At 47.0% G+C, this 13667-nt stretch overlaps 1 protein-coding gene across 1 annotated transcript in view; it reads left to right on the forward strand.

Annotated features, from left to right (window-relative positions):
• Positions 1-4447: 4447 nt before the first annotated feature.
• CPZ (carboxypeptidase Z) overlaps positions 4448-13667 on the forward strand; it is a 158342-nt gene continuing 149122 nt past the window's right edge. Inside the window, exon 1 of the mRNA XM_082248384.1 lies at positions 4448-4788. Coding sequence (XP_082104510.1) covers positions 4686-4788 — 103 coding nt within the window. The 5' untranslated portion in view covers positions 4448-4685. The remainder of the gene's footprint in view (positions 4789-13667) is intronic.

The following is a 13667-nucleotide window of genomic DNA, read 5'->3' on the forward strand; positions in this document are numbered from 1 at the left end:
CAGTACAGGCCCCCTAGCACAAACCCCACAGTACAGACCCCCTAGCACAAACCCCCATAGTACAGACCCCCTAGCACTAATCCCACAGTACAGACCCCCTAGCACTAATCCCACAGTACAGGCCCCCTAGCACTAATCCCACAGTGCAGGCCCCCTAGCACAAACCCCACAGTACAGGCCCCCTAGCACAAACCCCACAGTACAGACCCCCTAGCACTAATCCAACAGTACAGGTCCCCTAGCACAAACCCCACAGTACAGGCCCCCTAGAACAAACTCCACAGTACAGGCCCCCTAGCACAAACCCCACAGTACAGGCCCCCTAGCACTAATTTCACAGTACAGACCCCCTAGCACTAATCCCACAGTACAGGCCCCCTAGCACAAACCCCACAGTACAGGCCCCCTTGCACAAACCCCACAGTACAGGCCCCCTTTCAATACAGTGACCAGCGTACATGCCCCCTTCAATGTAGTGACAAGCTTGCCGTGCCCCCAGGGCCATCATCAATGCAGTGCCAGTGACCACCAGCTTGCCGTGCCCCCATGATCGTCAATGCAGTGACCACCAGCTTGCCGTGCCCCCCATCATCAATGCAGCAGTGACCACCAGCTTGCCGTGCCCCCCATCATCAATGCAGTGACCACCTGACCACCAGCTTGCTGTGCCCCCCATCATCAATGCAGTGACCACCTGACCACCAGCTTGCCGTGCCCCCATGATCATCAATGCAGCAGTGACAGTACAGTACAGACCCCCCCAGCACAAACCCCTCAAGCACAAACTCCGCACAAACACCTCAAGCACAAACCCCCTAGCACAAACCCCACAGTACAGGCCCCCTAGCACAAACCCCACAGTACAGGCCCCCTAGCAAAAACCCCACAGTACAGGCCCCCTAGCACAAACCCCACAGTACATACCCCCTAGCACAAACCCCACAGTACAGACCCCCTAGCACAAACCCCACAGTACAGGCCCCTTAGCACAAACCCCACAGTACAGGCCCCCTAGCACAAACCCCACAGTACAGACCCCCTAGCACAAACCCCACAGTACAGGCCCCTTAGCACAAACCCCACAGTACAGACCCCCTAGCACAAAACCCACAGTACAGGCCCCCTAGCACTAATCCCACAGTACAGGCCCCCTAGCACTAATCCCACAGTACAGGCCCCACAGCACAGCACAAACCGGTGGGACGGGAGACCCGGGAAAAGCCGCGGATGGCGGCGGGAGGGGGGGCGTCCCCTCCCGCTCGCCAGGGTAATGATCGAGCGGCTCTAGCTAGATGCATCACCCCGGTACAACCATGCAAAGTCAGCCGACGTAGGTCTACGTGGCTAGACGTAAAGGGGTTAAAACAGTGACATGTTTAAAATGATGCTACTTCCTCTCAGCGCGGAGGAGGTAGGGAAGAATAGTAGACCTGCCTACCACAGTAATTAAAACGTTAAGGCCAGCCGCTATAGTGGCGGCGGTCTTAACACTTATCAACTTCACAGGAGATCTTTATGATTTCCTCGCCGGTCTCCTGATGCGTTATACTGTAGCTCCATCTGGGACTCCTTCCCTCCGCCACAAATGGTGGCAAAACTAAGGAGGAAGGCTGCTACAGATCACCTCTCCATCTGGGACTCATGCCTCTACACCAGGGATGCCCAACCTTTTGAGGAGAGAGGAACACTGTAGCACCTTGATAACTGGTCGTGGGCCACAATGAGCAGAGCGGGCAGATAACATGTCCACTCAGCATATGCAGAGCAGACACGGACAAAGCCCTATCTACTCTATAGGCCCTCCGATCTGCCCAGACAGAAGGGGATGGATCCCTTCTGTTTTTTAAAGTGGATCGGATTGGAGATAGGCGGGTGTAAACGGACACAAGTCCATTTACATCTGCCACGCTATAGAGGTTAATGGAGGGTCCATTTGGGTCCACATGAAAAACAGACAGGTGGACCAGATTAGACCGATTGTGTGAAAGGAGCCTAAGGCTGCTTTCACACGGATGTTGTTTACCTGCACCTCAAATGACCTCAATCTTAACTTCTTCCTCAGGATTTCTGCAGGTGTCGCTGGCTGCTGCTGTCCCCCAGGTGGGTATGGCTGGTGGCTGCTGCTGGCTGTCCTCTAGGGCTGGTACTGCTGGTGGGTACTGCTGGCTGGTACTGCTGGTGGGTACTGCTGGTGAGTACTGCTGGCTGGTACTGCTGGTGGGTTCTGCTGGCTAGTACTGCTAGTGGGTTCTGCTGGCTGGTATTGTTGGTGGGTGCTGCTAGCTGGTGCTGGTGGGTACTGCTGGTGGGTACTGCTAGCTGGTACTGCTGACTGGTACTGCTGGTGGGTTTCGCTAACTGGTACTGCTGGCTGGTGCTTCTGGGTACTGCTGGCTGGTACTGCTAATGGGTTCTGCTGGCTGTACTGCTAGTGGGTACTTCTGTCTGGTGCTGGTAGGTACTGCTAGCTGGTACTGCTGGTGGATTCTGATGGCTGGTACTGCTGGTGGGTTCTGCTCACTGGTACTGCTTGTGGGTACTGCTGGCTGGTGCTGGTGGGTACTGCTGGCTGGTACTGCTGGTTGGAACTGTTGATGGGTACTTCTGGCTGGTACTGCTGGCCAGTACTGCCAGCGGGTACTGTTGGCTGGTACTGCTAGTGGGTTCTGCTGGCTGGTACTGCTGGTGGGTACTGCTGGCTGGTGCTGGTGGGTACTGCTGGCCGGTACTGCTAGCGGGTACTGCTGGCTGTTACTGCTGGTGGGTGCTGGTGGGTACTGCTGGCTGGTACTGCTGGCGGATACTGCTGGCTGGTACTGGTGGGTACTGCTGGCTGTTAGTGTTGGTGCGTATTACTGGCTTTTACTGCTGGCTGGTACTGTTGGTGGGTATTGCTGGCTGGTACTGTTGGTGGGTATTTCTGGCTGGTGCTGGCGGGTACTGTTGGTGGGTTCCCGACCCACCATTCCTGAGGATCAGCGTGACAGGAGCCGTGCTGTAGGAAGCAGAGTTGATGCTTCCTGTATAGCGCCGACTCCTGTCACAGGCGGAATGGGAGTGCATTTAGTATTACTCCGCCTGTGACAGGAGCCAGCGCTATACAGGAAGCATCAGCTCTGCTACCTCTAGTGCCGGCTTATAGTGATGCTCAGGGATGGCGGGTCGGGAACCCGCAATCTGGGCTTACCGACCCGCCATCCCCCAGCAGGAGGGAGAGTCACTAATATTTTCTCAAGGGGAGCAATTGCCCCATTGCCCCCCCCCCCTTCAGATCCGCCTGTCCGCTCTCATCCGATCCCATCCGCTGGACGGATGGAAAATAGGGTATCCATCCGTCCAGATTTCACGGACAGGATAGGATGCGGGTGGCAGCGGGTGTCAGTGGACATGTCTCCGCTGACATCCACTGCCCCATAGGGATGCATGGGGGATACGATCAGATCCGCCTAAAAAACTGACAGGCGGATCTGATCGGAGCGGTCGTGTGAAAGGACCCTTATACTGGCTTTTGAAATTTACAAATGTAAAAATGTATTTATTGGATGAAAGGTTTAGCATTGTGAAAGACTTTTCGAAAGATAAAAAGTATATTTTATATATACGGTAACTATAAAGATCAGACCAAAATATGTGACAAATGCATAGTTGCCAACATTTAAAAAAAAATTCCAGGGACACTTTGCAGCACAGCTATCAATTACCACACCCACTTCCACGAAGCTCCGCCCACTCTGCATAATTAATTTCGCCTACTTATCAGATTATAGAGTCTACTCCAATATAGAGAGAATTACAGGAAATTAAAAAGGGAATTTCAAATTTAAGGCCACAGTAGCAGAGTTGGAATAATTCTCCTATTCAGCTGCACTGCTTCTGCGTAACATTTATGGGCAGCGTGATTAACAGGCGCTTCCAGGGACAATATAAATTACCTGGGACAGGCTCCTATTTGCAGGGACTGTCCCAGGAAAAAAAGAGACAGTTGGCAAGTATGCAAATGAGGAGGAAAGAGATACAGAGGAACTTGTTTCAAAATCAGGGACAGTCCCTTGAAATTAGGGACATTTGGGAGCTATGCCCTCCCTTAGTCTATCCAATATAGAAAAAAGTTTTGCCTGTAGTTCTACTTTTTTATCTTTGAAGAGTTTGTGTATTCGGACACATTGTACGTTTTGCAGCTTTCTCTATATATCACTTTTTCACCCAAAGGTTTACACACAGTTGTGTATCATAGATCAGTGTAAATAGCTGTAATATATAAATGCCTATAGGTAGCCTATGTATAGAGAATAGTGTGTATACACCCTTCTGGCATCAGGCAGTGAATGGGTTACAGGATAGGCACAGTAAGAATTTGTATGCATTTTTGTGGCAGTGTGGTTACTGGTTAGAGTCTCTTGTGCAACCTTACACAGACATATGCATTCCCTCAAAGTCAGCTCCTTACAGACACATTTCTTTACACTATAAAGCCAGCCAAAGACTCCTACATGACTACAAATGAGTGCAATGAATGATTCCCCATGTGCTGATAAATCCAGGATCTCCTCCACAGGGTGTGCTGTGCTGTAACCTGAACCGCCCGGCCGGCCGGAGGACGCATTCATTGCAACACGTGAGCAGAGCGCTGCCTGGGAGGAAGAGAAGACTGCGAAGGCTGGTCCGCTCTCTACTGTGCCACATCAATGGAAGGACACTACGGGCATCTCCTGACCGGCTTCCTCATCACCCTCACTGCGGGGCTGCTGTACGGATCTCCCCGCTGCCTTCCCGGAGACCGAGCCTTGGGTAAGAGAATAAAACAAAACAATGACATTATTAGTGACCATGTGCTGGAGAAGTCAGGACTTAGTAGAAGTGTAGGAACTGAAGGAAGATAGGACCAGCTGAGGACCAGATGGTTACAGGTAGACTCCTACTCCTGTCTAGATGTTATCCTTCTGTTATGTAGATGTTCTTATCTACAAGATCCTATTCTTTATCTAGATGATAGAGTTGTCTCTGAGTTAAAATATAAAAAGTACATATTGTTTTCTATTTCCTTTTAGAAAGTTTGAGAAGTATAAACTATTATTGTTTTTTTATTTATTTATTTATTTTTTATATTTAACCACTTCCCATCTGGGCCAATACTGACACTTCACTCCTACATGTGAACATCTACCTTTTTTTCCATAAGTCCCCATTCACACTAGCGCGACTTGTCAGGCGACCTGGTCACCTGACAAGTCGCGGTGGGTCGCCTGCCATTGATTAGCACATGACCCGTTCTAATAGGAGCGACACAGGTCGCTCCGACTTAGAAAAAGGGTCCTGTACTACTTTGGGGCGACCTGGAGGTGACTTGCATTGACTTCAATGATATGAAGTCCGTGCATGTCACGCCGACTTCACAGGTCGCCCCGGCAAGTCGTGTCGCCCCTGTGTGAATTAGGATTTTTATTTAGAATAAAAGAGTACAATGCAAAACATAAAACATCAACAAGTTGCAAGGGATTCACAAAATGCAATTTTCAAAGTAACACTGTGTTGTAGAAGTATGTAGACATATAAAACACAATGTCTTCAAACTTCACGGAAGGCAATCCATTAGATTGTAAGCTCTTCTGAGCAGGGCCCTCTTAATCCTCTTGTATTTTATTGTATTGTATATGTACTGTCTCCCTCTAATATTGTAAAGCGCTGCGTAAACTGCTGGCGCTATAGAAATCCTTAATAATAATAATATAACATAGGTGAGGAGGGGTGGGGTTTGGAGAGTACCTGTAAATTAGAGCACAAAAACATGAAAAAATTGCTGGTACGTGAAAGCGTGGAGTAATGGTTTAGCGCTGCAGCGTAAGGCGTTTTTGAGTAGAGATGAGAAAATGATACTGGCATTAGACTTCCTGTGCGAAGTATCCTATAAATCATAACGTGTATAACAATGTGGACAGATCTTCGCTCTTGCCTTCTAGTCTAGGCAAATTGGGGTAATGTCAAAACAGAAAGGATAAATAAGGGGAGATTAGCTATAGAGAAAAATCACAATGTTGTAGTAGAATGGCAGATCAGATGGATTGGAACCTCCCCACACATCTACCTTTTTTTGCTAGAAAATTACCTAGAACCTCCAAACATTATATATATATATATATATATATATATATATATATATATATATATATATATATATATTTTTTTTTTTTTGCAGAGGCCCTATAGAATTAAATAGTGAGTGTTGCAATTTTTTTATGTCACAGGTTATTTGCACAGCGGTTTTTCAAACGCAAATTTTTTTGGGAAAAAAAAACACTCATTAACTAAAAAAAAAAAAAAAAAAACACTAAAGTTAGCCCAATTTTTTTGTATAATGTGAAAGATGATGTTACACTAAGTAAATAGATACCTAGCATGTCACACTTTAAAATTGCGTCTGCCAGTGGAATGGCGACAAACTACTGTACTTAAAACTCTCCATAGGCGGCGCTTGAAACACCTTTACAGGTTACCAGTTTAGAGTTGCACAGGAGGTCTGCACTAGAATTATTGCTCTCGCTCTGGCGTTCGTGATTATACCTCACGTGTGGTGCAATCGCCGTTTACATATGCGTACAGGAATAGCATATGCATATACGCGTAAGCACAGTGGGACTGGGGCGCTTTACATTTTTTTTTTTATACAATTTTTTTTTTTTTTACACTTTTTAAATTTTTTTTTTTTTTATTAACTTTATTGCTGTCTTTATTTATGAAGAAATCTTTTCATAAATAGGACCTGTCAAGGATCCATCCTGTCACAACATTACTTGTGATAGAACGGACCTTGACAGGTCCTATTTATGAAGAGATTCGGGGTCTATTGGACCCCAAATCTCTCCTCTAGCCTCCCATGCAGCCAATCAGACACAGATTGGTCTGATCCACTGCTTTCCCAATGGAACTGGAAGTGACACACTGCTTGTCACAGTTTCCGGAATTACAGAGAGAGAGAGGAACAATCAGTTCCCCTCTCTCTTTTCAGGGCAGCAATCGCTGACGGCTGCAGCGCTCCTGGGCTCTACTGTGTCATCGCAAAGGCGGCAGCAGCTGCGGGAGGGGGTTGGGACACCATTCTGCCACCCGCAGAAGTGATTGAGTGGCTAATTAGCCACCCAAATCACTTCTTCCTTACAAGGAATCGCCAGCTGAAGAGATACATACCGGGATAATGCCTTTAGGTTCAGGTATTATCTCGGTACAACCATAAAAACTGGAGGACATTCATTGATGTCCTCCAGGCAGGACGTGGATAAAGTGTAAGTCCGGTATAAACCTAAACTAAAATGACCTGAAAATAGAAGAGGAAATTTAGTGTAAACATACTGCGGCAGTGCAGCCCTCCTGCGCGAACCGACATAGGGCTACATCGGCCGCGTGCCTGCAGCTAGGGGGCGAGCGCGCGCTTCCGCCGGCGCACTCCGCCCCCACTCGGCATCGGGGACAACGATGCACAGGGGAAGGTGGCTCCGATTGCCGCCTGCCACCTGCAATCGCTCCCTGCTAATTGTTTGCCTTAAAGTGATTGTAAACAATCACCTTTTAAAACAACAGTTTTATTCAGTTTAAAATAGAAATGAAAGGCAAAACATTTGTGTATACTGTAGATATAAAAAAAAAACATGATAAATACCTTGTTTCCCTTTTTTATAAGTGATCACATTCACTCTGTTCTCAGCTGCAATAGGGGTTGGGGGAATAGAAGCAACAGCACACTGAGCTTCCCAGTGAATGGCTGTGCAGCAGGGGCATGTCAGGACAAGTCTAATCATTGGAGGAGAGCAGGCTGAGTTTCCAGCATAGCTAAAGAATTGACCACAATCATAGGTGTGCGCACAGGGTGTGCTGGGTGTGCCCAGGCACACCCTTATCACCCTGTGTGGCGTAGATTCCCCCTGTTTAAACCCCTGATATTTCACCAAAGCCCCCTATTGGGGCTCCTTAAAAATTTGTAAAAACAAAATAAAATTGTAAAAAATAATAAAAAATAAAATTATACAAATAAAAACTACTGACACCAATCTCTGCCCTACTGATGCCTCCACTGCTCTGCTGACACTGTCAGTATATATACACATTCACACACACACACATATGTGTTTGAGCTTTGAGGTGCACACCCTAATGCCATAGGCTGTGCACACCTATGACCACAATGTGCTTTCCTGCTTAGCGTGGTCAGTTTTTATTAGGAAAGCAAGGGTACTAGCTGGTACACCAGGAATTTTACACACAGGAATCAATACAAAGAGAATAGGAGACTTTTTCACATAAGTACTTACACAAGCGCTTATAGCTAATCACGTGATTGGACCGGAGCTCCTCTAAATAAGGTAAGTATAGACATCATTCCTCCACAGGCTGGTTAGTATAGGACTTAGAATGTGGGTGGAAGCAGTTTTAAAGTGATTGTTTTTTTTTTTAATAAACATGTAATACCTACCTGCTCTCTGCAATGGTTTTCCAAAAAGCAGCCCTGATCCTTCTCTTCTGGGGGTCCCTTATTGGCGATGCTGGCTCCCCCCCATGCTGAGTGCTCACCATTGTCACACACAGCGTGGCTCAGCCCCACCCCCTTCTCCCTCCTCAATGGCTCCTGCTGCTGTCTCTGAGCCAGTGAGGAGGGAGAGGGCAGTGAGACCCTCTGCTCTTGTGCACATTGCTGGATCGAGATTGGGCTTAGGTAAATAAGGAGGGAGCTGCACTCAGATTTTTTAACCTTAATGCAGGGAATGCATTCAGGTTAAAATTGCCAGCCTTTAGAACCTCTTTAACCACTTACCCACTGGGCACTTAAACCCCCTCCCTAACCAGACCAATTTTTTGCTCTCACATTTTGAATAACAATTACGTCCTTTTTTTTCACACAAACAGAGCTTTCATTTGATGGTATTTAATCATCGTTGGGTTTTTTATTTTGTGCGCTATAAATGTAAAATGACCGAAAATTTTGTAAAAAAAATGAATTTTTCTTTGTTTCGGTTTTAAAAGTTTGCAAATGTAGCAATTTTTCTTCATAAATTTTATAAAATAACCAAACTAAGTATATATTATTTGGTCTTTGTGAAGGTTATAGAGTCTTCAAGCTATGGTGCCAATCATTGAAAATTGATCACACCTGATGTACTGATGGCCTATCTCATTTCTTGAGACCCTAACAAGCCAGTAAAGTACAAATACCCCCCAAATGACCCCTTTTTGGAAAGTAGACATTCAAGGTATTTAGTAAGAGGCATGGTGAGTTTTTTGAAGTTGTAATTTTTTTACACAATTCTTTGAAAAATGAAGATTTTTTTTTTTTCACAAAATGGTCATATTACCAAGTTATTTCTCAGACTCTGTATAGGAATACTTGCAACTACACCCCGAAATACATTCTGCTACTCCTGGGTATGGCAATACCCCATGTGTGACACTTTTCCACAGCCTGATCACATACAGAGGCCCAACATCCAAGTAACACCTCCAGGGCACGGATGAGCACTGACCTGGCATGGATGTGGCACGGATGAGCACTGACATGGCATGGATGTGGCATGGATGAGCACTGATGTGGCACAGATGAGCACTGACATGGCATGGATGTGGCACAGATGAGCACTGACGTGGCATGGATAAGTACTGACATGGCATGGATGTGGCACAGATGAGCACTTACATGGCATGGATGGGGCACGGATGAGCACTGACGTGGCATGGATGTGGCATGGATGAGCACTGATGTGGTACGGATGAGCACTGATGTGGTACAGATGAGCACTGATGTAGCATGGATGCTGCACGGATGAGCACTGACGTGGCATGAATGTGGCACGGATGAGCACTGACGTGGCATGGATGTGGCACAAATGAGCACTGATGTGGCATGGATGTGGCACGGATGAGCACTGATGTGGCACAGGTGAGCACTGACATGGCATGGATGAGGCACAGATGACCACTGACGTGGCATGGATGTGGCACGAATGAGCACTGACGTGGCATGGCTGAGCACTGACGTGGCATGACTGAGCACTGACGTGGCATGGATGAGCACTGACATGGCATGGATGTGGCACGGATGAGCACTGATGTGGCATGGATGAGCATGAATGTGGCATGGATGAGCCACGGATGAGCACTGAGGTGGCATGGGTGGGCACAGATTTGGCATGGATGGGCATGGGTGGGCATGGATGTGGCATGGATGTGGCATGGATGAGGCATGGATGTGGCACGGATGAGGCATGGATGTGGCACAGATGAGGCATGAATGTGGCACGGATAAGGCACAGAGGGTCATAGTTGAGGTATGGAGGATTGCAGCTTTCATTCCTCTCCTCGAACACTGTACCGATCGTTGAGTACAGTGTGCGAGGAGAGGAGAGAAATGAACCGGACATGTGTCGGTTTGTTGACAAGTGATTGCTCTGTCATTGGACGGAGCAATCACGTGGTAAAGGGCCGCTGTCATTGGCCATTTACTACGATCAGTGATGCGCCAGGTCCCCGGGACCCGGAGAGCATGGACACATCCATGTGCGTGACCCAGGGTGCGCGCGGGAAGCGTGATTCTGGGAGGACATCATTGTACGCCCTCCCAGAATAAGCCGACCGCGCTGTAGCTGTCATTCGGCTATGACCCGGTCGGCAAGTGGTTAAGATTAAATCAGGCTTATACTTTAATTTATTATAAAAAAAAGGGCACTAAGCCTCGCCATACATTACACAATTCACTTGTACAACTTTCCTTTTGATTTACCAAAACGATATAACATGAGGTCAAACCTAAACACTTTCCATTTGTATGCAATCAGGAAGGCAGGCCCATGCCCTACATTCAGTAGTTGAATGTAAATCTAAAGGAAATTGAATAAGAAAATGGTATCATGTATGGCTAGCTTAAGTTTACATTCAATTTTCTCTTCTGTTGTCAGGTTGTTTAAATTTTTAGAGTATAACTTTAGGCAATGTTTTCTTTTAGATTTGAATAGAATAGTGAGGGGTTAGACCCTCTGTCATGTTTTTATTGCTGTCTGTGTGTCCCTATTAGGGAGATTTACTTAATTGTCCAAATCACCATTGTCACAAGGAATGAAGGTAAGGGGAAATCTAACAGGAACATGCGGGGAAATCTTCCAACGGACGCCCTTGTTTCTGTGACCATGGTCTTAGGCCTTATTCGCACAGACGTTGAAAACCTCCTCTCAACCACTCCACAAAAGTCTCTAGCCTCATAAATGCCTGGTGCTTCTCTACCACCCCTTGAAAAGCAACCTACCACAGATTGCATTCCAAAGACAGTCGCTGTGCGAACTAAACTAAGAAGTGATTTTTTTTCAGCTGGAACTTGGTGGAACAGTTCAACCACCTCTGGCTCAGGACCTCTGCTCCCTGCTCATCACTATTACTTGTAAACACAGAAGTCCGGCTTCTGTGTTTACAAGTGACAGTTTGTCTCCCAACGGCTCCCACAGATCTGATCTCCTGAGTGGCACCAACTGAGTGCAGGATTGGGACAATGGAGATGCAGATGCCTGGGGTGCAGTGCAGATGTCGACACCCCCACTGGATGATTTCCCCACAGGTGAGAGAGGAGGAACTAACTACAGTGTGTGGGGAGGTACTAGGGACGTCTGGGTGCTTAAGCTTAATACAGCAACAAAAGTAAGACTTGTGGAAGATGGTGGAGCTTATAAGGAGGTGGGGAGACGATGGGGGCAGTGGAGAGGGGCTGGTTGCATGCAGAGGTCAGAGCTGAAGAGATTTGAAAGTGAGATATGGATGGGGGATGCAGAGGTAAGCAGCTGTGGAAAAAGTCTGGACTCTGCACTTTGTGTGTGTAGCGCACCCCTGAACTCTGCACTCTGTGTATATAGCGCACTCCTGAACTCTGCAGTATGTATGTAGCGCACCCCTGAACTCTGCACTCTGTATGTAGCGCACTGCTGAACTCTGCACTCTGTATGTAGCGCACTGCTGAACTCTGCAGTATGTATGTAGTGCACCCTGAACTCTGCACTCTGTGTATGTAGCGCACTCCTGAACTCTGCAGTATGTATGTAGGGCACCCCTGAACTCTGCGCTCTGTGTGAAACCCCCCCTTCCCAAACTCTGCACTTCTAGTACTTTATTTCCCTTTAAGACCCTCCCACTGTTCATGAAATGTGACCACACCCACTATTTGATACTGTTCAGAGTTGATCAAGTTTTGGGGTCTGTGCTTGAGTTCCTGTACCTATTTTCTGAAAAAAAAAAGCCCTGCTCCCTGTTGAGCCTGCAGGATGGCAAGTGAGGGAAAACACAGAAAAAATGGTTTTTAACCCTCCCAAAATGAAATAAAAACATGTTTTGGCTTTAGATAAAGTTTGAAAAGGAACTGTGCTTTTTATCCCCTCTTACCTTTTAAGCTTTGTTATCTTTAACCACTTAAGCCCCGGAGGATTTGGCTGCTAAACAACCAGGGGGTATTTTGCGATTCGGCACTGCGTGACTTTAACGGACAATTGCGCGGTCGTGCGATGCTGTACCTAAACTAATTTGACGTCCTTTTTTTTCCCACAAACAGAGCTTTCTTTTGGTGGTATTTGATCACCTGTGCGCTTTTTACTTTTTGCGCTATAAACAAAAAAAGAGCGTAAATTTTGCAAAAATAACAATATTTTCCACATTTTTTTATATGAAATTCCCCAAAAAAAAATGTAAAAATCTAAATTTTTTAACATTTTCGGCCAATTTGTTTTATCCTACCTATGTTTGGTAAAAAAAATCGCAAAAAGCGTATTTTTATTGGTTTTCGCAAAAGTTATCGCGTTTACTAACAAAGGGAAAGATTTTTGTCATTTTTGTTGTTTTTTTTTTTAACGCGTAATGGCGGCGATCTGCGATTTTTTTTTGTGGTACTGCGACATTGCGGCGGACAGATCGGACCCTTGACTGACATTTTTGACACTTTTGGGGTTACCAGTGACATTTCTACAGTAATCAGTGCTATACATATGCACTGTTACTGTAAAAATACACTGGTAGTGAAGGGGTTAACTTTATTTGGGAGGGAGGGGCTGTGTGTGTCCCTAGGGGCGTGCTTTCTACTGTGATTGGCTGTGACTTGAGCTGTAAGGACACTGATCAACGGTTCTACATAGTAGATCCGTCTGATCAGTGTTTTTACACCGAGGAGAATGACAGGTGGCTTGTTTACACAAGCCGCCTGACTTTCTCCCTCTCCCCTGACGATCACAGAGTGACCGGCGGACATCAGGTCCGCCAGTCACACGCGCAGGGGGGGTCCGTGACCGCGCGGGAGCGGGAGCGCGCCTCTGCGGGCGCTCGCTTGCTCCCCAGACCCTCCCAGGCTAGTGACGTTAATTAACGTCACTCTGCCTGGCCGGGGCTGACTGCCGCAGTAAATCTACTTGCGGCGGTCGGCAAGCGGTTAAAAAATACACTCACATGGCCAACATTGGTCTCCTGTGATCCACAGCTCCATGCTGCATACCGGGTCCCGTGCTGCCAGCTGTGTTTATGGCGGGATCCTGTTGTTTCTTCCTGGTTCAGGCAGTAGACTCCCTGATGACCAAGTGCCAGGTACCCTCTCCTCGGGCTGTGGTATTGAAGCTAATTCCTTCTTGGATATATGATATACATTTCACAAGAAGCTTCAGGAGTGG

This window comes from Pelophylax lessonae (genome assembly GCF_965119305.1).
Source record: "Pelophylax lessonae genome assembly, chromosome: 1".
NCBI classification, from domain to species: Eukaryota; Metazoa; Chordata; class Amphibia; order Anura; family Ranidae; genus Pelophylax; species Pelophylax lessonae.